The sequence below is a fragment of the Vanessa atalanta genome, chromosome 8, assembly GCF_905147765.1.
Source record: "Vanessa atalanta chromosome 8, ilVanAtal1.2, whole genome shotgun sequence".
Taxonomy (NCBI): Eukaryota; Metazoa; Arthropoda; class Insecta; order Lepidoptera; family Nymphalidae; genus Vanessa; species Vanessa atalanta.
In genome coordinates this window covers 4,589,934-4,616,283 of record NC_061878.1, presented here as the reverse complement: position 1 = coordinate 4,616,283, position 26,350 = coordinate 4,589,934, and the positions used below count along the sequence as shown (strand labels likewise).

The following is a 26,350-nucleotide window of genomic DNA, read 5'->3' as shown; positions in this document are numbered from 1 at the left end:
AAAAGTTATTACTGGATGCTCCACGCTTAAGTAGAAGTCCGGACTTAAACATCTCACATCTGGAGTAAGACCTACAGGAGAATTTCAGAATCTTACTAGACCATGCTGTTCCACTGTTTTTTACTCCGTCGATAGAAATAACAGGCTGTTAAATAACAATCTGTTTTAATTTATTCCTAGATATATTATGGCGAGAAATACACTAATTATCATGTAATAACATGAAATAGCTATCTTGGAAATTATATACCTTGTAATCGTTAAAATTATTGTGAAAGGTTCTTTTGTCGGCGAAGAAATTCAATATGACTATTAAATGAATTACATCGTTATGGATTTTTGAGACAATAATAATGTTTCGACGAACTCCGTGGTCGAGTAGTGTGTACACCGGTTTTCATGGGTACGCAACTCCGAAGTCCCGGGTTCGATTCCCGGCCGAGTAGATATTAAAAAGTTCATTAGTTTTCTATGTTGTCTTGGTTCTGGGTATTTGAGGTACCGTCGTTACTTCTGATTTTCCATAACACCACTTGTGTTATGGAAACTTTAACTATTTACATTGTGATTAAAGTAATGTATGTGATGTTGTCCAATATTTATAATGTAAATATCGAGCTCCTGTATAATTTGTTTAGTTGCTTACAGTATGTTTCTTTAAAAGAACGACTTGTTTTAAAATCATAAAAAGGCAAGTCTTTGTTTTTCTAAGGTTAAAAGTAAAAACAGAAGAAACTATAAGTATCATAGCACCGAAGCTATGTTCGCTAATTTATAACTAACTCAACCAATAGTCCGTTTAATTACACTGTACTATTTAAGCAAAAATGTGTCAATTCCATAAATGTAAAATTTCCCTATACTAACAATTTATTTAAACGTTAAGTTTAAATAAAAAGTTTCTGACGCAAAATTATTTAAATTCTGTCGCGTTTTTTTTTATTTAATCATGTACTATAAATTTATGACCTCTCTAATACGTATAATATTCATCCTAAGGAAAAACTGAATAGATTTGTAGATGCACAATTTTGAGTTTTGTGTGCACAGAATGACAGTATTTATAAAAATTGCTTTTGACATTGCATTAACCAATTATTATGAATAAATTAAAAATAAATATACACAGGCATACGGCCTCGTTACAATTACAATATTTGTCTAGATTGTACGGTCTTTAATACGCAGTATAAAACAGTACCTACACCTTCGAATGTTACGAAAAAGGTTAGTTATAAAAGAAAATCAACATATGTATATTACCTAAAAATAAAAATAAAACACTCATGATTTTAATTATAACTACCTGGGACAAAATTAAATTATAGAAAAAAAAACCACTTTATACATCTTTACAACAGGTAAGGATTGAGTTGATAAAAAAATGTGATAAACTTGATAAAAAAGCAGATTAGACTGATAAATATTAAAGGGCCGAAATTCGAACGTGTTTACTTACGTAAAAAATAAAAACAATAATTTCTGTATTGATGTAGTTATATTTAACATTAATTAATTATTTTTATTTTAAATTTTTTAAGTAGTCGTTTAATAGAAAACAATGTAGTAATCTAGTAATTTTTCATGAGAGCACAATTTATTTGACTAAATAACAATTGACTAAATAAATAACTTATTTTTATATTGTAATGTAAACAAATAAGTAATAATAATATAATAAATATGATAAAAAATATTATTTTTTGGAACAGTTAATCATATACAAATAAATATAAACTCGATAACGCCTAACCTTAATATGTGCGATTTTTCCTTTATGTTGGTGTATCAGTGCAATTATACGAAAAAATATTATATTAGTACTTAAGGGTAAATCGCGAATTCAGAGCGTTACATTTCTAGGTGTTAAATGTTTATATAATTAAACTCATGTACAACATGTAAACGCATTGGGGAAATTGTCAAAGTTGACATTTCGAAAAAAAAAAACTATCAGAATGCATCTATCTATTCGCAACTACAGTGAAGCAAGAACAGTTAAGTCGCACTGTTAGTTTTCTATACTTTGATCATACACGTAAAAACTATATCAGTAATCCATTATGTGATAGAAAGGGTGACGTAGATTAGATAAGATACATATTAGTGAAATAAAGTAGCGGGACGGGTCAAGAAACTGAAAACATTGTTGATTCAAGTATTATTCAACACATCTAATAGTACTTTAGTTTCATAAGGACGTGCTTGTATATCAATCACTAGCTTCGAAGTCTCAAATCGTTCCGTGTTGCTAGTTGCCTTTGTACAACTTACACGCTTAGTATTCTGTAATTTAACATTCGTTGCTTTTTCTAAAACAATGTATAGTCACCGACGCCGAACACAAATCAGATATTCAAATAAATTATATAGAAAAATGGTACATTTAAAATCTTCCACAGATAACATACATATGTGACGGATAAATCACTTTATTTTACTTTTTAATTATACTGAATAAAACGTTAATTTTGAACTAGATATTAATGATCTATTTAATTTTTAAATCATTTTAAATATTGTTCGATAAATAAAAAATAATAAAATATTTAGTGTCGTATTATTATGGAAGTCGGGCAGGTACCTAGTGTATAGTAGTACAATGCATTATTATACATATACATATGCATTGTGATCGAACTTCGTAAGTTAATAATTGTGAGTGTAAATTTTTGATCATCACTTTTTTTTAATATAATTATTAATTTTAATGAAACCACATAACTTTATGTTATAAAAATAATTATTCAGACTTAAAGAAGGATAGCGCAAACAATTTTATCATGATATTTTTAATTACTTAAAATTTAAATAAGATTAATTATAGATTTAAACAAGAAAGAGTTAAAATATAATGATACATTAACACTAGAATAAGGATTTACAGCTAGTTTAATAAAACGGTAACATTATATGAATACATTAAATATTCATATATAAATGGCACTACAATATATATTTCAGTTAATGAATTACTAAATCCAAATTAAAATTTTATTTCAATACAAATAAATATTTGTAGCAAGAATAAAGTAGAACGATTAGTTAATGCATATAAAATATATATTGTTATAGACATCATTATGATATTTTGTTTACATAATGAGAAAACGTAATTTCTTATCACAGGAGACGCTGTCAAACCAGTAAACACATGATAACGCAACGATACAGTTTACTTCTAAATTTTATAGAATTAAATTATTAATAAAGTTATTAGAACTACACCATTTGATATTTTAATATGGTTAGTTATAATGAATTAAGTTACCTGTTATTGTCACTTAAGTTACAAAAATTATGAGTGTCAAACGAGTAAAGATTAAATTTGCTTTTGAAAAATATTACAAAATATTGCCTAATTTTGCCCGGTATCGGAGGTCATTATATTAATTTATGATAAGATAAGCAAATCTAAAGGGATTATTATTGCGACGAAGGATATCTCGAATAATAAATCCAATATTTCTTGCAAATAAGAATATTTTGAATACATACCCCGAAATACACACAAACACTATCACAAAACACTTAGCACACTAACTTACCTTTTCTGAAGAAAACGTTTCCGAAATTCAATGTACGCGGATCGTCCTTTATCAGTGTCGTCGCCTATTTTCACTCGACCATGCAAAGGTACTCTATGCCCTGATATGCCATAGTCCATTTGTAGGTCTACAATTAGCATGAGCGTAAAAAGTACGAGGAAGGCGCTTAGGGCAAGCGCGAGGCGCTCTTTAAGTTTCATGTTGAGCATGGTGCGCGCGGTCTGGCGGCGCGGCGCGGTCGCACTGCCCCCAGGCGCATGGTCCGGCGTCGGCGAGCGCTTACAGTCGCGCGCGCAGCCACCGCGCCACCGCCACCGCCGCCACTGTGCGCGCGCCCACCCGCTCACACTGTAACAAACGCATCACCCATAAAATTAAATTCGTAATATTTTTTTACTTTCCCGGAAATTTCCCTTTATTTATTTATTCAAAAAGCAAACAAACTAAATTACAAAAACTGGAATTTTTTTTGATACATTGTTCGGGATTTTCTAAGCTTCCCATTGGTTACACAAATAAACATAAATATATTTCTCTATCAGTATATTTATTTTACAAGATAAGGATTCGTCTAGCGTAATTCTTCAGATTAATTGATAATATTAATTTAATTAAATTTCGTCTGCCACAAAACATAGTGTACAATTTTATGACAGTAAAATGTAAGACTAGAGTCCGATAGCTATTTACGACAATGGCATTAAATGCATTCAATTAAATGGCAGCAACGTGACATTTTTATATAAAACCAGTTCATATAGTGTTCAAATACCAAGAAAACAGCTAATGTTGGTACCACTATTACAGAGTTCACTAGCGTTTACTCACGACCGTGAGGTTAACCGATTACGCAAGCTGGAGTAATGTCTGAGTATAATGGTTTTGAAATATTAAGGAAGCTTCGTTTTTATTTAAGTACTTATATAGAATTAAATTAATACTTTTGAATGGATAAATATTAAATTATAAAGAATGAGTTTTAAGTTCTAAAAAATATTTTCATTCGAAAAACAAATTGAAATTGTTTATCTGGATCAGAGTACTGGTGAAAATCACTTAAAGATTTCTAAAAAAAAAATATTTATATTTAAATAAATTATTTAACTTATCATGTTCAAAAAAGCGTGTAATTTTAAGACATGTAATTTTTTTATATTCCTCGGCACAATCTATGGATAAGGTTTTAGACCCAGCAGTGCACGTTTACAAGTCTTTTTTCAGATGTAAGAATATGTTTAACTGGTGTCCAGGATGCAGTGGCAGTGCTGACCACTTACCATCAGATGGCTCTGGCAGTCCGCCAATACACATAAATAAATTTATTTATATATATATATATATATATATTCTACAAATAAAATATTACAAATTACGTTTATACACATTTATATGCAGCTCGCAAGTTTAGCTGAGTCTGAGAAATAGGAACCTAATATTTATGTTATAGGTACGTAGTGTTAAATATCGCTGAATCTGCTAATCACTCATAATCCAATACATGAAATCTGCGCAAACGCAGATAAAACTGACACGAGTAATTGATAATGTTATAATTTAATACATTGTAAAACATGTTGACCTTTTTAGATTAACAAATTACCGACTATGTGTCGAATATTATTCCGTCACGACACAACAAATATCATTAATTTAATTTACTATTATCCATTTTTAATTTAATTTATTTTTTATATAATTTAATAAATATTACAATTACCTGATATCAGAACAACTATTATAGATTATATAAAGATTTAGAAGCGTAAATTATTACACATGAAAATTACTGTAAGACACATTATACCAATTAGTTATAGGAAAATTGGCGCCAATTACCGTACTTAGTTTTAATATAAATTTAAATTTTAATAAAGGTGAAATATTTCGTAAGACCTGAACCCTACTAAAATATTAAATATTTGTGTATGTGTTTACTTTAGAACCCTTTCGTTTCTTTTTTTGCTTTAAGCTAAGTTAATAATAGCCACTTAGATAAATATATACTAGTTTGACTGGCCTATTTATTTTACTTAGTAAATATGAAGCACCCGAATGTGGCATCTAACAAAACATACAGTCTCTGCATAAGTTGAGTCTTATGAAAACGATATCGGGATATTTTTTTTTTAATTTATATAAATAGCCATTCAAATGGCTTAGGTTGAGCTTAAAGACATGTAAGTAATTTTTGTTGTTAATGTGCAAATGGGTATGTACGCATACCTCATACGCGGGTAAGAAAATATTGTACATATCTATACATATAATAAAATTGGAGTGTCTGTTTCTAATATTAAAATAACCCATTTTTACTAAATGCATATGTATGTATACACGGTACATATACCAAAATAACATTTTTTACAATTTTTGTCTGTCTGTCTGTTTGTTCCGGCTAATCTCTGGAACGGCTGAACCGATTTCGACGGGACTTTCTAATAGTAATAAGGAGTAACTTAGGCTACTTTTATTTTAGAATTACATATAGAATTAAAAATAAAATCACGCTACAATATCCAAATAATTTAAATTCAAACACGAAGTCGCGGGCACATCTAGTATATAATAATTTTGTACATATTCTTTACGTTTAGGCATTTATCATCCGATTGAGTTGAAACTTTGCAGTTGTTTTCGGAAGGTTTTTGTTCCTCACATTGAACCATCAACGTGTAATAGTTAGTGCGTGTTGTGAAAAAAAAATGGAACCCAACTGATAATAAAACCATCCACAATTAGAATTAATAAGTCTTATCTATTAAGATAAGGCGTTTCTTAAAACTCTGTTGACAAATATAATTATTAAAGGCATCTTTTAGACAGTACTTTTAACACATTAGCGGAGTATTTGTTATGACATCTCTAGGCGTTTACTGTCCCAGAATGTGTTAATAGACATATTTTATTAAAAATTAAGACTCCCCATGTAATAACTCATGGTGAAGCCTACTCTCTTCCAGAGTTTTAACGCCTTTAAAATATAAAAGAATTGCTTTTTGAACTGCCTTATATGTATGTTAAACAGCATATTGTATGAGCATATCGGGTGTATATCGGTAGTAGTTTTAAAACCTAAAGTCAACTTATCAAGGGTCTTCTATTGAAATAATCAATCTTTTTCAGTGGCTAACTCAGCAATTACCATTACAGATAACTCGTAGAGAGGAATCAGCTAATAATTCCAGGCGCTTGCGCAGCCAATGAATTTGGATTGGAGTTGTATTTATTAAATTACATTCGGTTGTTCAATAAATTTATGAGAAATTGATAATTCTGAATACAATTTTCAAACAAATCCAAGTCATCTATTCTTATTGACAAACCGGTTGATTATACATAGGTATATATATTTGTGACGTCTGGAGTTATTTCTACATTAATGTTTAGTAGAGCAAAACCTGTCAGCATTTCTTCTAACATGCTTGTTCCAAACCAAGTTTTGAGACATCCTTACGTAAGAAATATTCCAAATTTTTCGAAAGTTTGTCAATATGACACCCTCTCGGATCGCGCTTGAATACTCCTCACTTTAAGCAGATTCCTCCGTGTATGTTTGTATTTTTAATATAATTATAATAACTCCAGACATTTTTCTTCATATAGCGGCATACATAAAAAAAAATTAGGCATATGTAAAGTTTCCCCAGGAGACGTTGAAAGTAAACATTGTCATAAAATATTGTAAAATATTCAAGGAAAAAAACAAGGGGAATATCATACGCTGTCGGAGAAACACATAATACCAAATGGATATTGTATCTGTACGAGTACGAGCTGTAATATATTTCAAACAAGATCCAATCCTACAAAAGTATGACGAAATAATAGTAATATTCTACATTATAATTAATAATAAATTATAGCCCCGTATATTTTTTTCGTTACAAAGCGTTCACAACCATTTTCAAATCATAAAAGCGCGTTATATGAAAGAATAAAAGTGTTTTTATCCTCGACACTTAAGTTTTGCTTTAAGAAAAATATTCTGATAAAATAGAACGAAAATAGATGGTAAAAACAAGTTTACGAAAATCAATGTTATAGACAGCATTGCTTGCATCTTTAGTATATAACTTAAGTGAACAGTAACAGAACATGGGGTGTTTTATTTCTAACTTAATTTCTCTCGAAGTTAAGTTATCTCTTTCTATAACGTGTCATCCGTTTATACAAGTATAATGGACTATCTATTGTACCTACTCGTTTAACAAAGAATATTTTCTTTGCGCTTAAAGCAATTGCTACTATTGAACTTTTTCGGTCATGTAGGTTAGCCGTTCCATCGAATTATGGGAGTGAAGGAAAGTGCACCTGTGTTTGCACGCACACATGTGTGCTATATCTCCTGCGCAGTTGGTTAGTCTTATAATGGTCACCGTCGGCAAAATCAGTCCTTTCTTGTTTTTCACTTGCCTTATAAGCTACCACGTCCATACTAGAACCATTCTCGTAAAAATAAAAGTTTTTTTGTTGAATATTTCTCTACACATTTTCAAGTTTGCATCGGTCCTATCGTATGAGTTTTGATTCAAAAATTGAAACACCCTAGTAACATCAATTAGAGATGAAAAAGGACAAAGTTGTTTTATTTGTTCGAAATCGAATACGAGGAAACAAAAATGTACATTTTTGTATTTTTGTTGCAGTATTTTAAAAATTGATGTTCTACTACTGGTTTCATGTTCAGACCGGTCTCATTTTGTTTTATTTGATAGTTGGCGAAAAGATGGATACTGTATAAAAATTAAAACTTTTATCTAAAACTATTTTCTAGAGTTTTATGGATCATACAAATAAATTATCAAATACAAAATTTAAAAGTAACAAACATTACTAAACCCTCATAAGAAATGTGGAGACTTTTTTAATTCTATAATTTTTTATTTTAATTTATAAATATTTTAAATTTAAAAAAAAAATCTTAAATTTAGCTGATTTCAAAATTATAATCATTTTTCTTAATAGTAAAAATAGGAATCGCCGAAGAAGTAAACATCATACATATTTATGACATGCATTTTTTCTAACCTTATCAGAAGAAAAACTATCCTATCATGTCACAAGAAACAAAATTCCCATGTTGGCTGAAAAAAAGTTGGTACACGTGGTACAACTCCCGTTCGATTGTAAAACGTACATGAGACTCTTCAGACTTGCATGCGAGTATGATAACGCCGAACAAAAAGACTTCAATTATCCAATTTGCAGCACGCTACGCAGCCCTCGTTAATTTATATAAGTTCGCAACTTGAGCCAACTTAATTAGTGCTATTGACATAAAATTGAAAATTCTGTGACAATGTTTGATAGAAAAATGAATAATAGACTCTTTATAACATAACACAATAAAATATTTTATTTATAATCATTTCAAGCAGCTCTACGATACGAGCTACATTTTATTTAAAAAATATATTTAACATTACGTTTTCTGTTTAATAATTGAAATGCAAACATTAATTGCATCGTTTTGAATGTCTTTAAATAATTAAAATAATTTTATAATAGTTATATTTAGTTAATAATTACATTGACTTTAAACAAATTAAATATATGTAGAGGCGATTTTACAAACGCCACTTAACTTTATCAAAAGAATTCGAACAATTTGTCATTTTGACAGTTGTTTACAGCAATAATGTCGAAGCGTTAGTTATAAATAAGTATTTGTTCAAAACTTTCATCGCCATAGTTTTCAATCTAATTAGAAAAAAATACATTTAGATAATGGAAAACGCAAAACCACCCGTGGTTCACAGATACGGTTCATTTAAGAAAATCGGCAAATTCTTGTATAAAATGCTAGCGATCCATTCGGATATCCACAGTCTTCATCAACTCATTCTTCCATCAATAAATACAAGAAACTTACAATCACATAAAAATGATCGGAAAATTCAACTTTTGCGCTGTCTTCTGCGTGGCTATGTTTTTGTTCTGTTTGAATCAAACCAACGCCAGCCCAGCTATTGCAACAGGATGGGATCCTCTGGAAATTTGCATTGAAAATTGCGCTCAATGCAAGAAGATGTTTGGTCCGTGGTTCGAAGGACCCCTTTGTGCTGAATCCTGTATCAAGTTCAAAGGCAAGCTGATTCCTGACTGCGAAGATCTGGCATCTATCGCGCCTTTCCTCAACAAACTTTAAGATTAACCATGGTTTAATACTTGACTTTCTTGGAATTTTTATCATTATTTAATCAGAAATATGCAATAACTTTATAAATTTAATTTCCATTGTAATTCACAAAAATGCTATTAAAAAAAAGAGAGAAGTATGACTTTATTAATTAAACTGTGCTGATGTAACTAAAGGAATCCGAGAAACGCGTTATTGAATACGATTCTCATGGATCTTTTATTTACAAACATCGATAAATTACAAATAATTAAATACGCAAAATAATATTTGGGAATATAACGCATGATTATTACAATGGAATAAAGAATTTAATTTAATTTTTGTTTTTAATAAATGAAAATATATGCAATTTTACAAAAGAAACAAATGATTGTTGTGTTTGCGTAATGTTTAACTTCCAGCGGTCATTATGCACCGCAGGACGATAGCTAACATTACCTACTCGTATGCACCCATGCATTAGTGTCATTGAAAGTGCTATTTCAAAACCAACACGAATACACAAATATGGTGCAACATCACAACTGTGTACACTTTGACTTTTAACATTGACTTCATAAAATATCAAAAAGTTCTGAGCAATTATTATTATATTTAAACTATTATTATACTCCAATATCATATGTAATATATCCGTAAACAATACCTTAAAGTTAACATGGTATAATATCCACATTATTAGATAAATGGTAAATATTTTACCAAACAAGAAAAAGGTTACGTAAAAATAATTTAACAAAAGAAAAAGTTTTGCAGTTCATACATAGGTAAGTTAAAGAACAATAGATGTAAGGAACAGACGTACAATGTACCAGGCAAACATAAGCACTAGGAGCACGCAATGATCGCTTTAGTCATTGAATGAGGAGATAAACAATGGTACAACAACAGCTATATAGAGATAACATCTTGATCACAGTTTCCATTAGCCGAATGTAGGTACTTTCTGCAATATACGTGTACCTAGAACAATATAACAGACAATAAGAAGCCTCTATCGACCGTATATCAGGGACTGGTGTAATCAACATTATATTAACATGCAAACTATTCGAATAATATATCTTTAATTGCTTTATTTCTTCGATCGCTTCGATTTCAAATACAAATTGTAAAGAGACAAGTGGAAAAGTGTTAGAAGATCATTCCTCATTTAACTTTTATTTCGTTTAATTTAGATAATTATGCTTATTATTTTAATTATTTTAATGCGTAATAATTTATCTACGAATCATGTAACGAAATAAAGTAGTGTGAATATGTCGCTTCCAGCTTATATAAGTCTACGATCTAAAGCAGATAACAAAACACAATTCAATACAATAACGTGGAAAGTCAGCACTGTGAAGTAGGACATTTTTTCAAATAACGCACAGCCTCTACGAATGCTTATTCTTAGTAAGTTTTGTAAAATAACATTCATTTTGTATCGTAACATATCTACCTAATTAATATAAAGTAATTACAGTACATTTGCAGTACTATTCTGTAAGAATTCGCTTCGTATCTCATTCGTGTAAAATTAAAATTGGACTTGCGCAGATATACTATTTTCATGCGTGAATCTTTTAAATGTTACAATAACTGTAGTCGACATGGCATTATCGCATCTAACTTTCTGACATTTCAAGTCCATGTGGTGAGTTTTGAGTTTATCCTTATAGAATAGATCTACAGAATCGTCTCAGTGATAAGTAATTATCCATTAATTTAAAAAATTATATTTTTGCATGTGCTTATTGGCCTGATACATTTTATTTTGCTTAAAAAAAAACGATTACTATGTCATGCGGAAAAATTAGAAGCTAAATTATATGAATTGTACCCTGAAAGCCGAGACCGATTAGATTTCTCTTTATTATTTGTTTGATATTTTATACTAGTTACAAACTGCCTAATTGGCTCCCTAATAGTAAGTGGTCACCAATATCAATTCACTCCGGAAGAAATTAACAGTACATTGTAATTTAGATTTTGTATGCATACTTCTTTATATATCTAAATGACTGATAAACGTGCCGTACATACATATATATGTACATGGTTCTCTAACATAATGTTTTATTCTATTTTATTGCTGGCACGTATAAGAAAGTATTTAATAAATTTATCTTAATTAAACCTTTTTTGTGCATCAGCCGTTTATATGTCTATGGTAAGATAAAAATAATTATTACTTGTAATAAAAACGCAAAAGGGTTGCAAGAGTATATTTTTGTAAAGTTAAAATTAATTAATACAAGTTATCGACTTCCATATAACAGATGAAATTACGAAACTCGTTACATGTATTGATAACCTTGTACATTTTAAACAAGATCCGTATCAGGAATTTTAATATGGACATAGTTGTTCTGCTATGCGATTAAAATAAATACACTACATTAATTTCTTGTGGCTTTACTCATATGAAAATTGCGATTCCGAACTTAAATTAACAATTAAATAAATGAAAATAATTATCTTCGCCATAAATATGCTTCATGAGATAAATTGTAATCTGGTAACACTCGAAAACAATATTGATTTTTGTAACGATATTGATTAAAATGATTTCTGGACGTTTTATCTATAAGAGGAGATTAGGATTAAGCACTACAATCATTCAATTAAGTAATGTTTTTGTCTTTAGGTCTCTAATAAAGTACTTTTCAGTCATCAGTTTATTACGTTCATACGCAAAACATCACATTTAAAATATCAACAAGCACTCAGTGAAGGTGTAAGGACACCTGCCTTCATTAGCATTTCATTATATACATTATATGCAGCGCATCCTGAATGACAGATTTCCGACGCCTGCGCAGCATCTGTTTTTATTATGTACCAGAATAACTACATAATGACGTAATATAAGAGCAATAAAGGAAGTGCAATTGTTTTAAAATACATATATTAACAAAATATATCGTGTTCATCACAGGATGTGTAACGCTTAGATTATTTCTATACGTATACAAAAGAATTAAAAAAAAACGAGTTAACTTTATTATCTCTGTGTGTGTGAAAGCTACGCTTGACATATGCCAAACGTCACACTACTTTACTAGTACAGTACGTGTACTATTTTTTCGACTTGTACTAATTTTTTACAGTCTATTTAGATATATGTATAAATAACAATGAGCCGAGATGGCCCATTGGTTAGAACGCGTACATCTTAATCGACGATTTCGGGTTCAATGTGCTTGATGTGTGTTCATAATTCATCTCTTGCTCTGCGGTGAAGGAAAACATCTCGAAGAAACCCGCATGTGTCTAATTTCAACGAAAATCTGCCACATGTGCATTCCACCAACCCGCATTGGAGCAGCGTGGTGGAATATGTTCCAAACCTTCTCCCCAAAGGGAGAGGAGGCCTAAGCCCAGTAGGGGGAAATTTACAGGCTGCTATATATATATATATGTAGGTGTGTATAAAAATTTAATTTAATTTACAACATCCACATGCTCACAGTTGCCCGTGCCTTTTACATTTTACTTTTATACATTTTGGCGTTTTTATATTTTATATTTTTACTGAACATCAGCAGATCTTCGCTGGACTTCGAGCTTGTCGTCTTCTTGGTAGATTGAAATATTACGATGATTGTTAAATATGTCGGAATAAAATCTGAGTATTAATGGTGTGCGCCGTGTTAACCGATATATAGTTTATTCCAACCACATAAGGGCAAAGGCCAAATAAACAACTTTTGACATAGATTTGACGCGATGTCATTGGTCGATAACTCGAATAATCTGTGCTATTTGTTATGGGAAAAATAGCGTTTTGAAATTATACGAAACTGTTATCGGTACTTTGGAAATTAAATTAAAGTGGATGTAAGTAGTTAAGTGCAATAATAACTGGTAGTAGTGCACAAGCTGAGCTATTAACAAATCTCATGAAATATTTATTTCTAGGGTTTGTTCATCCTCATTCCTTCTTTGATTGGAATAGAATATAGTTGTATGTATTACGATATAAATATTTTGTAGTCATTATTTTATCCAAGCGACTACTTGACTATCAATAAGTAACACTCCTATATGAAATAAAGATTTTCGACTTTGACTTTATTCCGTGATATTACTTCAAGTATCAGACAAGAAAGTTATCAGGTAAGTAACCTTTAAAAATTAGAATTGTGGAACTACAAATCGAACACTGCATATAAATTAATAAAAGCAAGGTTCGCATTATAAATTATACTAAACTTGCCACAGTAAATTGCTTAGACATTTAATAAAATAGAAACGACTCGTATTTCAATCTAAGCATGTAATTATTATTAACGAACTACCTCTATGTCACATATTTTGATATTTATTTAAATACCTACGAGGAATAAATAATTTAATCATTCAGCATCTGTTTGGCGAGTACACTGCAGGCTTCAGCACTACTCGTTGCTATTTCAATATCCACAAGATTATCTTGATTTGAATTCTAATTTCAAATTTGAATATCACCTTTGTAATTATATTTTTTTATTTATCTTTTCCTTTCTTTATTTAAAACCTCCTTCTTAGTAGCGTCTATGGCATAAAACACTACGGTTACCATGATACGTGGATTAACGCGGTATTTATTTTTTGTATCTATGTGGATTTTCATTTGTGTAAAATTATTTTAATATAACTATAATTGAAAATAAAATGATCTTCGACTAAGCAAAATAATAAATTAGTATTCACATAATAAACCGTCTAAAACTAGTTTAAATCAATTCAATTTTATTAACTGATAAGAGTTTTTTGAATTTGGAAGGGAATTATCAGTCGTTATAAATAAATTTATAATTGCTTATATTAGGATAACAACTAAATTGGCCCTCAAATGACGGAAGGACAAATTACCTGCCCACAAGATAGTTAATGACTAAATTGTTGTGTTCCAACCGGACAGTAGAGGACGGGATTGTAGTGACGTAGATATGTACGAGTATGTGCTGCAAAGAACAAAATATTATTTAGGTCAACCCTAAAGTATATTATTAAAAATAAAAATATTTATATTGTATCTGTTTAATTAAAACCTTAAACATTATTTAATCTACTAGGTAAAGAGAGTGATAATTTTTTTTAACGACCATATCGAAGAATCTGCCACTCTTAACAATAAATCTTTTTTTGCGTTAGTTGGCCCATACATTCAGAAATATATCACTACATAGCCCTTAGACTTATGATTAATGCGGAGGGAACCACAAGGCAACTAGTTGTTAAAAAATATTAAGGCGATGATCACGACGACGACGCGACATTATGTAAACTGTTTTACTTGATTCAAATTCTTTACGCCACAAATTTTGTAAAGCGGTTTATTGCATTTTCTGTCACCCATTGTAAATTGCAGGAAAAGTATGATGTAGACATGCAAAACCAAAAAGCTGTATGTAGTCAAGATATTATTCATTTATAATAAACTTAGCATATTATAATAGCATTGTATCAGAATTAAAATTTAATATATTATATTATTTAACACGTATGGATGTATGTTTTCAACACGACAATATTGAATATTCCTAAAGACGTAGGTAAGTGTGAGTGAATTGTTTTACTTCTTGAATGAAACATCGATTCCATCGGAGCGTACTTAAAATCAAAATTGTACAAAATACTTTTTTAATAAAAAGTTAAATAACAAGACTGAAGATACATCGAAATTTAAAGTAAAAAAGCACGGATAACACTATAGTGAACCAACAAAAGCGAATACAAAATCAACAGTCAATGTATATCCGCTGTAGTGCGAAACGACGAGTTTTTTCCTTCATAAGTGTTGTTACCTTAATTATTAATTATTGAGTTAGTAAATTAAATATATATATTTTTTATATATAGTGGTGTATGTATTAAGTCTGTTATTATTATAGTTTATCGATAATTTCAAAAGGATATTTAATAATAAGTTAAAACAAAAGTTGGTAGAATCTAATATAGAGAAAGGAATGTCATCAATCCACTCAACCTATAAAATATCCTATAGGAGATAAAAGCGTTTCTTCGTATTATCCCACGTGCGGAGTCAATGTGAGAAATTAAACCACTCAACCAACTCTTAAACGGTCTAAGAAATTTAAATGAAATGTATTGAATAAACGGCGGAAATGAGGTTCTTTCAGCTTAGCTTATTCCCCACTCTTGACTGACTGATTCAGTCCAAGTATACTTTTTAACCTCGCTTCTTTCATTTATTTTTAAACGCTCGCAGTCAAGAAATAAAGTTTCGAGTTATTTCATTTAGACCAAAGAAAAATCGATGTAAAATTTTAATAAACATAGAGATTTAAGAAGTACAGTTAATTTCAAGTTATTATGAAATAATGTAACCGAAAGCGCTGCAAGTAAAATTTATATACATATTATTTGATCTAAATAGTCACTTAAAGGAATGTAGCTCAATTTTATAAGGAATATTAATAAACTTATAGCGAGAAGCACATAATCATCAGTCAAAAGAATATTATGTTTGAGGGAACACAGTTATTTAATAAACTGCGTAACGTAATTCAGAAATATGAGAATATTACCATACTAAAATAGCATTTACCATACAAATACCATTAAAACATAAAAAAACTTGTCTTTAAAAAATATACCTATAAATATACGTAAACTGTTCTTTATATCTAAACTTTATTACTTTAAAATTTTTCAATTACATATTGACCACAATTGTGATAGTAAAAAAATCCCACCTTGATGTAAAGTTGACATTGACAGTTTCACAATGGGTTACACGTAATTAGGTGACGGCAGGTCGGTGGGTGACTGGTAACAGAATCAAAGTCAAATCTTTTAACAGAAAAAAAAACCTTCATTTAATGGTATGTCAATGAAAATATACTCCCATATGCATTACAACGTTTATACATGTATGTCATAACATACATCTATTAAAAAATAATTTACTAAATTAATTAGTCTATTCAATTTTATCTAGGTTGTGTGATTTTTATGATAATTATACAAAATACTGCACCCAAACTTAAGATAACATTCTCATATTTAAATTTAAAATGCGTTTGTTAATTTACATATTATTAGACCATTGCAGACAAAGTTCAAATTATAGTTGATAAAACCTAAATTGTACGTTATCTCAACTGAGATTTAAATTCCGTTTAAAAAAATATACTAAACTATGAAATATGAATGAATCATATACAATAAACGAGACTGAGGCATTAAATTTATATCATTGATATCTAAATCGTGTATCTACAAGTGTGTCAGACGTTTAATAAGCCATGCAGTAGACGCCGCGCCGGCCGCGCTGCATACAAATAACAGTCACTTCCAGTTTCACGGATGTAACCATGTAAAACGGCGATCTTTATCAATGTCACGCTAAGGGAATTTAGAGAAAACACCCAAAATGAGATCGTGCAATTTAAATTCACAGAATTATTCTGTATAACATTGTTGTGAATTGCTACGAGTATGTGTCACTGCGGACAGGCGCACTATGACGATTGCTATCGTATTCCATTTGCGTTGTTTACTTTCTTTCTTAAGCTACGACCTTTGATTTCGGAATTTAGAATCGATTTGCTTTTAGCGGTACGAGAACCTTACACTTTTTATTTAATTTGTTTCTAAATCATGAGTCGGTATCTCATACAAAATCAATATCATTGTATACGTGTTTATATCATTTTGAATGTATTTTAATCTTTTATATTCATAAGATACAACAAAAAGACGTACAATGTATAAAATTAGTACGTGACTGTTTGTTTATTGGCCGACTTAATACGAGTATCTAAAAAGCAAAAATATTGTCTATTCAAACATTCTATAAAACATTTACACCGTAGGTACGTGTCCGTAACAAATGTCCGAGCTGATCTCACAAATAATTACGTCACTCAAATAAGCATGAAATGTTCAAAATACTAACATATTACAATGTATTCTTCGTCATGTTCAAATGCTAAATTTTCTTTCAATTCAATAGAATAATAGAATTCTCGATTGCATTACACGCATATTTACTTTTTGTAACATTTATGTAACAATAGTTTTTATTGTAAATTTTTAAAGCCCGGAACATTCCAATTGTGTATTTTAATGCAAATTATCAGTTTCCAAAACATTTTAATAAAATTTAAACAATTATTTCAACTATTGCAATTATATGTTAAAATGTAAATAATTCAATGGTCGATACCTTAAAAATATATACATGCTTAGTATATTGGTAATGGAAGGGATTTCATTTTAAAGTATTATTTTATTAACATTAATTGTATGTTATCTTTCAGCTAATACATACGGACCATGGCAGTTCGTTAAGTATTCTAAAGTCAAAGGCAACGTATATTTAGGAATTACAATAACAATAAATGTATTTATTTATTTATTTGTTATAAATGCGAAAGTAACTCTGTTAAGTGTTATCTCTTCACGATTAACCTGCAGAACTTCAGATAAAGTTTGGTATGAATATAGTTTAAGTCCCGGGGAAGGACATAAGGCTACTTTTTTAATTTGTCAGATATAGCCAACTAGCAACCCGCCCCGGCTTCGCACGTGTGCAATGTTTTATTGTGCAATGTTTTATTAATATTATATATTAATAAAACACTCACAAATATAGTAGAATATCAGTGAATTTTTTTAATTGAATCATTTGTTCCGTAGATTACATACAAACAAACAATTTTTTTCTCTTTATAATCTAGTCTTCGTCATCTGTACTAATATTATCTACACTATAGTTAATATTAGTTAAAGTGACTAAGGTCACGATTCTGGTATTTTTCCAAGAAATATATTAAATAGTTTAATTGTTATTTACAATGTTGATCCAGTTGGTGACACTCACGCGTACTGAATTAACCGGTTAGAAATTAGTCAGGAGTAATCACTATTTCGCAACCACACAGATATTATTTTTAAAAATAATTATTGTGTATGGATACAATACTATAGATAATATACTATAATGAATGTATATAATGTATTATAGTTTTTTACGGCTTTATACGCTCGAATATCTTCGAAAAAAATATTTTAATTTATTCGGTGATAGGGCTGGGTAGGTGTCACCCATTCATCAGATATTCTACCGGTATAGTAGTACTCAATAATGTTGTGTTCCGCTTTGAAGGTGAGTGAGACAGTGTAACTTAACTATGGGCACTAGGGACATCATAGTTCCCAAGTTTAGTGGCGCATTGGCGTTGTTAGGAATGGTTATTATTTCTTACTTGTTTGTGGGCGGTGGTAACCAGATACCAATAGGTGCATATTTGCTAGTTTGCCTACCTATAAAAATAAAAAAAAAATAGATTTTGCATATTGAATATAAAAATTAAATATACCAAATACCTGCATTGTAAGTGGTCTTATCAATATTTGACGGATATCTTGAGATAACTAATTTTTATGTGTTATCACATCATCATCGTAATCATAGTTATTAATAAATATATATGTATATTAAATATTATTATTAATACCACCGGTGAAGCAAGAGTAGCTATATATAGCTATATATATAGCGGTTTCAATGAATGACAAAAAGTTTATTACAATTTCAAGTTTTTTAAAGAAAGACAAGTGGTATAGTAAGAAATCTCAAACGAAATCTAAGTGGGGGCGTGGACCTTCCATTCATGTCCATGACAGCTATAACTTCTCGAAAACATATAATACAAAAAAGCGTATAATTACACATACACTACAAGTATGTAAGTGTGCTCGACTGCTCGATATGTCACTGTAGTCATTTGTTAGGTTTTAATAGAATTCATTATAAACTTATACTAGACGGTTATACCGAATATACTTACCTAAAGGATAATTTAATTCTGGAAAAACAAAATCCTATTAGCAAGTATAATAATCTCTATCTCAAAATATTCAACATCCATGCGACAAGTCACGGAGTAAACAAACGATACAAAGCATGAAAAAAAATTGACTGACTGACGTACCTGAATATAACTAAGAAAATATATCGAGTATATTAATTGGCAGTATATATATATATATATATATATATATATATATATATATATATATATATACATATACAATTTTTGTTTCCAAAATCTGACTTTAATATAAAGTGATCACATGGCATCACTGGAAGCCATAGAAAATATTAAACGGTACGAATTTCATGGAATAGAGGAAGATATATTCAATATTAATAGGAGTAAGTGAAACAAACATATAATATGTTTCAATCAACACAGAGAACACGCGTTTACAAACGCGACTATCACGTATCGGTTATAAATATCTTTCAAATCTGGTTTCGTTGGCGAGATATTTTAAACCCATATTGACAGATACGCCTTCCTATTCCGCAAACGGTTCAAATTACGTTCATTATGTCATAATTGCATACACATATCAACACAATATACAAACCTACTAGAAAACGATTATTATATATAAGGAGTATAAAAATGAAAGTAAAAGATTTGAGCATTCTTTTATGCTATTTTCATGTTGTCTACAATTGTTTTTCAATAATTGTAAATATTTTTATTTTACCGTTTATTTATGATCAGTCCTTCGTTTAAACCTTAGATTAATTCTAAGCACCTTTATCCAAAAAGTATTATTTAATAAAAAAATATTTAAATTATCCGACATTTAATTATATACGCTTCTATCAAAAACAAGAACATCTTCTATAGTAAGATATAAGTTTTTTTTTATTTCTAGTATTAATAATATGTATATCAGTTTAATATTTTTGGATATATTTTGGTATAAACTATTACTATAGTATTATAAAAATAAATACAAAAAAAATATATAAATATATTGTGAAATAGCCGTCAATTGACCTATTTTTTTTCACATAATTTCAACTACACTACAAGAACTGACGAATTAACATCTAAGTTCCAAAGGTTGGTAGGGTATTGAAATTGTAAGGGATGGTTCAGTTGGTACATTTATAAGTCTGCCTTCTTTAATGAAATAAAAAAAAATACAATTATTTAAGTATTATTTATAGATTTCGAACCTAGGTATCTTTTCGTTGAATTTTCTTGAAACGTCGTTTTAATTAATCTGATTGGAAACTACTCCAATAAAGTCATATACTTTATTGGAGTAGTTTACTATGATTTAATTTTATATGATGGTGATGGTGATGGTGATGAATAGGTTAATATTCGTTTCGACGTAACTTTCTTTACAACGACAAACTTTATTATTGCCTCTAATAGTAGCAAAGATGACTGGCCTATGCAAATTTAATTTTAATAGTTCTGTTGCAAGACGTACAGTGCAAATGATCAGCAGAGTAGGAGTAAGTAGTTATTATAAAAAAATTATAGATACTAAAAAAATATTCATTTATTTTTATACAAGATATTAGTATAACATTTACTTTTAATTTATTAAATAAAAATTTGTAAATACTCAAATAAATAAATAAATGAAAAAGTAAGTCTTTTAAGTGTTATCTCTTCATGCTTAACCCGCTGAACCGATTCAGATGAAGTTCGGTATGAATATAGTTTAAATCCAGGGGAACGATATATAAGGTTACTTTTTTAATTCGTCAGATATATCTGAGAAGCAACAAGTGCAGTGGTGGTGAAATTCATCAGCCGGGATTAATCCAAACAATTCCTCATGATTCCAATTGGTCATGATTACCTTAAAAAATGCCGTAGAAAATGCAGAGTTATCTAACATCCCTACGCAAAGCCAAAGGATAATAATAATACAAAATAACATAATACCGAAACAACTCTATTCAGATGTGAGTACTTAACTTGTAATGTAATGATTCATAATTTACTAATATAAATGTATACAAATAGGTAGAAAAGAGAAACTAATTAGTTTCTTGTCTGTCCTTCTCCGTGCAATCTACATTCCGAGCCGGCGGTTGCTTCATAATTTAATTAAATACTGTACATGACGATTCAAGAGCTTTTACAAGTCATGAATAAAAATATTTTGATTTTGAATCTAAAAATGTCTTATTTTGTGACGAAACAAATACATATATTATTTGATATAACATTTTATACACACAATACGAAATGTATTATAATTAGATATACAATAATAGTATATTATAAACCTTTCTACACATAGTTTACATATTGATAAACACGTGCCTAAACTGAGATAGGTATTAATTTATGTGAATTGGCCTTAATCCAATGCGTTTGGAGGTGTTGACCTAGAACTACATTTATAAACGGAATAATTCGGGCATTACCTCCGGGATGTAAACAACAATTAATATACAGTAATAAGACGGAATGTTATAATAATAGATTACAAAATCTTATATTAATTATTTTTTTTATTTAATTAGTGAACTGCTCAATACACAAACCTTGTCTCTCTTAATGATAGCATAGATAAATATTTCATAGCTTTATTTTATTCGTATTTTCTTCTTGATTGTTTCATTCTATTTTACTTAAGATCATTGATTACAGAGGAAACTGGTTACTGATGGAAACTTTTAAGCAGTCGATTAGATAAACTTAAAGATTTAGCGTCGGTGATTTTTCGTCGCTAAATTAATTTTAGTGGCCTCTATATCACGGATCGCAAATCAGATTCAAAGATAAGCATTATGAATCAATCATATTTCCAAGTACTAAATTTGTTTTCTATAATAAGTGGTTACAGTAACATTGAAGGAATTCGGTATCGGAAAATCTTTTTAATATTTACGCTCTTGTGAAACATATTGATAAGAAGTTTTATCTAACTAGTACATCCTTAAATAGATATATCATTATTTAGCTAAAGTAGTAGTCCGTCCCGACTTCAGACCAGCTAAATAATTTGAAAGTTACCTACCACTTCCCATAGAGTTCGTCTACGCCTCGAAAGGCATAGTTTTTTTTTGGTATAGGTGGCAAATGAGCAGGAGACTCATCATGTGGAAAGTGACTACCACTGCCAATGAAGGTTCCTAAGTCGTACAGGTTCGGAAAAATCGCCGGTTCTACAGAGTTATTGTGCGAAGCAGAAAATGCCCTAATAACCGCGCTATTGTGGATTTTCGGATTTGTAGGTGGTGCAGTGGTGGTGAAATTCAGCATCCGGCATTGAAAAATGCGTAGAAGATGCAGAGTGATCCAACTTCTCTACGCAAACCCAAAGGATCAAGCAGGTCAGAAAGGGCTTGATCGTCGATAATTAATTCAAGTCGATCTGCGTTGAATACAGTCAAACGGAAGAAGCTGGTAGGAAAGACTCGATTTCAGACACAAGTTGTTCCGGTTTTCGTTAACGTGCTTCTGAGAAATAGTAGACCGGCCGGTGTATAAGGTGTCTACGGTACTGTCGTCTACATAGCACTGAATACTTATTGCTGATTTGCAAGTAATCATTAATACGCAGAAGAAACAGAGTAAGTGATATTGCACACCTTATGAAAAACCAGAATTGACGAATTTTTAGTCAGAGCATGCACCATCGACAACGACCTTAATGCTCCGATCGGCCAAGAAGCTGGTGATCCAGTTGCATAATTTCCCGGGAAGCCCATAGGAAGGAAACTTTGAAAGAAGCGCTTTGTGCCTTCGCTATGACCAAGCTGGCTGCTAATGCCACTCCCTTGGACTCAACTGCTTCCGCCCATCTACGAGTCAGATAAACTAGATCACCGGCTGAGCAACCCCGACCTTAGTTACTGCTAGATTTGAAATCAATCGGACAGTGGATTACTTAATTTGCCAATCAGTGGTATTTCACTTGTATATGTATGTAGATTTTTACACCAAATATTAAATTAACTTTATTAAATTACTTTTATTGGTAGGCAATACCAAATATGTTAATTTAATAATTAATTGTAAATCATAATCTATCCGTTTATAAATATTATAAAAATCGCTGTTTGCCTCTGCGCTTACTCGTTCTAAACCAATCAACGGATTTTGATACGATTTGTAGAAAGAGCTGTATTTAATTTATAAATATTAATGTTACCGTTTTTGCACGCTTTGTAAAATACCACTTTAATTAGATCTACGATCTTCACCACGTGGTCTAAATATAAAACATATGAGTTAAATAAAAAAAAGGCAGACAGTAAAGTCCGTGATAGTACCTACGTGTCAATCTTCTAAGGTACATTCAAAACAACTATTTTTGTATTACAGATTAGTAAAAAGCTATAGATTATTTGCCAAGTCATTATCTCCAATAAACTTGTCCATTACAATATATCTTTCAAGTAAATATTTTCAACATATAACTGATACGAAAAAAATATTTTGCTGTGAATTAAAATTTTGACCATATAATTTAAAATTACCCAAATTTGAATATGTAAACCTTTCGTCAAATTTTGATCTACGTTTCAAAACAAAATTACGACTCAAACCAATTTTTATACCAACTCCTTTCTGCATATATAAAACAAATATTACCTACAAATATTTTCTTATTGAACGTTCTTCAGATTTTCTTCATTAATAAAATATACTCGTGCGAAGCCGGGCGCGTAAACTATAAATTATTACAGACAAATAATAAAATTATACTATATGGTTTCTAGCCTTTCGAAATGCGATTTTAAATCACCTATTACATGATTCAGATTCAAACAATAATATAATTAAGCTTACAGTGTTTAATTAATTGGGTAGGACATAATCATATCAGACGACAATTATAATGAATTGATGTGCAATTAAAAGAGAAATATATCATATGATATTTGGCATGCGTGGCTACAGGTGTCAGCGCCCTGTCGACGATGTTCACGTATAGTGACGACCATAAACAATGTTATGTTTTAATAAACCATCTGATTTCTGATTCGGTATATCTGCACTACTCATAATATATATTTATTTTAACTTTTTTTTAATGTGTTCTGTAAGTGCTCACTACTTTTCTAATGTATTCCCCTATTCTATTCGCGCAGTAAGAAATTTTAACCATTCCTTACATCGCCAAAGCTTCACCAACCTTGGGAACTAAGTTGTTATATGCCTTGTGCCTGTAATTCCGTTGGCATACTCATCTTTCACATTGGAACACAACAATACAACAATATTTACGATTGGCGGTAGAACATATGATGCGTGGGATACCCTCAAATACCAAGTAAACTTTATTCTTTACAACATTTGGACACACCGAACAATTGAATCGGGTATTAATTTATTCAAATTAATAAAAACATTTTTAATCACTCGCTGAGTTAGCGGAATATTTAGACCACGTGGCGAAGATCGTAGACTTAATTAGTGGTATTTTACAATTCCGAGTCAATATAATAAACAAAGAATATTATAATAAAACAAATGAATACAAACAGATGTGTACTAAAGAAATTAAAATCGATTTAAAATATAATGATTTTGTATGTATAAATTGTTTGGATTTTTTCGTCCCACACTCCAAGCAAACATATCAAAAGGTCACGTGCGATCATTAGTATGAAACAATAGCCATTACAAACAAGATGCTTATTGATATTCATTTGTAATACCAACTGTATATTTTCACTCGAAAATAATTATTTGTCTTTCTTTTTTTTATTATGAATTCATTGGAATTAAAAAAATCTTTGCAATTCTCGATTTTTTAATTATCCTAATATTAAATTAAATACGCATTAACAAGCGCTTTTAAACATCGATTTCATATTGAATGTCAAATTATTTATACATAAAAAGCGTACTATTTATGTAGATAATAAATAATATAGATTCAATCGTAAAGTATTTTTTTTTTGTTACATATATATTTACGCAATAACGTGTTTATTGATGAAAATAAAAATGAAATTGTAAAAATAAAAATATAGCTTTTTGTATGAGCTATAAATTTTACAGTTTCATGTGTCACCGTGAAATCTGAGTTTACACGGTCGATGGACAAGAAATAATACGCTGCATGAATATGATTAGTTTCGATAAAATAGGTTTACGAGGAAAGTTAATTACCGATTTATAAGTCCTCAACGCTATTTTAGTTTGTACATTCGACATTATTTTTAGTTTTAAACCGACTTCGTATTATACGACATTTGTAGATGTAAATTCTGAAATCAGTCTCTATTGGCAATCGATTTTTACATACTTTAGTTTCACATAAGTATTTATATAGAATATTTCTGCAGTATTATGAGAAGATTCTAATATATTAAATAGTAGCTTTTTGTTGTAAAATATTTTAAATTCAGCTTTTTAGTTCATTTTTAAGACAGTTTATTATTTTAAAAAATGCCCTTTTTCATCAGTAATATACCTATATTTGTTTGTTTCTTAACATTCGTTTATAATATCCTTACACAAAGACGATGTGTGACTATAATAAGTTAGATGATAGTCGCGCCCAAGCTCCGATATATAATGAAAACGATAAAATATTTTAGTGCGTGTACATTATTATTTTACACGTACTATATTTTATAGACATATCTCGTTTAACTACCCGTTATATTAGCTCTTTTGAGAGTTATATTTGAACTCGTCGTAGGTATTTGACAATGTCCAAGTATATCGCATCTATATGTATATCTAAAGTATATATAATACTAGCTACCAGACCCCGCCCAGATTCAATAAGTATACAACTTTTAGTTTGAAACAAAAAACAAAATGAACAAATGTTGTTTAATTCGGATAGGAAAGTTCAAATTCTAGGCTTTTCTCTACTATAATATGCATGTATCGTACATTAAACCTTTCCTTGAAACAGC

At 30.0% G+C, this 26,350-nt stretch overlaps 1 protein-coding gene across 3 annotated transcripts in view; it reads right to left on the bottom strand.

Moving 5' to 3' along the window:
- LOC125065775 (extracellular serine/threonine protein CG31145) overlaps window positions 1-26,350 on the bottom strand; it is a 72,374-nt gene that overhangs the window by 18,495 nt on the left and 27,529 nt on the right. For 2 of the 3 annotated variants that reach the window (XM_047673593.1, XM_047673590.1), the window contains exon 3: window positions 3,549-3,896. In XM_047673593.1, the coding sequence (XP_047529549.1) occupies window positions 3,549-3,757 (209 nt within the window). In that variant the 5' untranslated portion in view covers window positions 3,758-3,896. The remainder of the gene's footprint in view (window positions 1-3,548; window positions 3,897-26,350) is intronic. The other variant, XM_047673592.1, reaches the window with a different exon arrangement.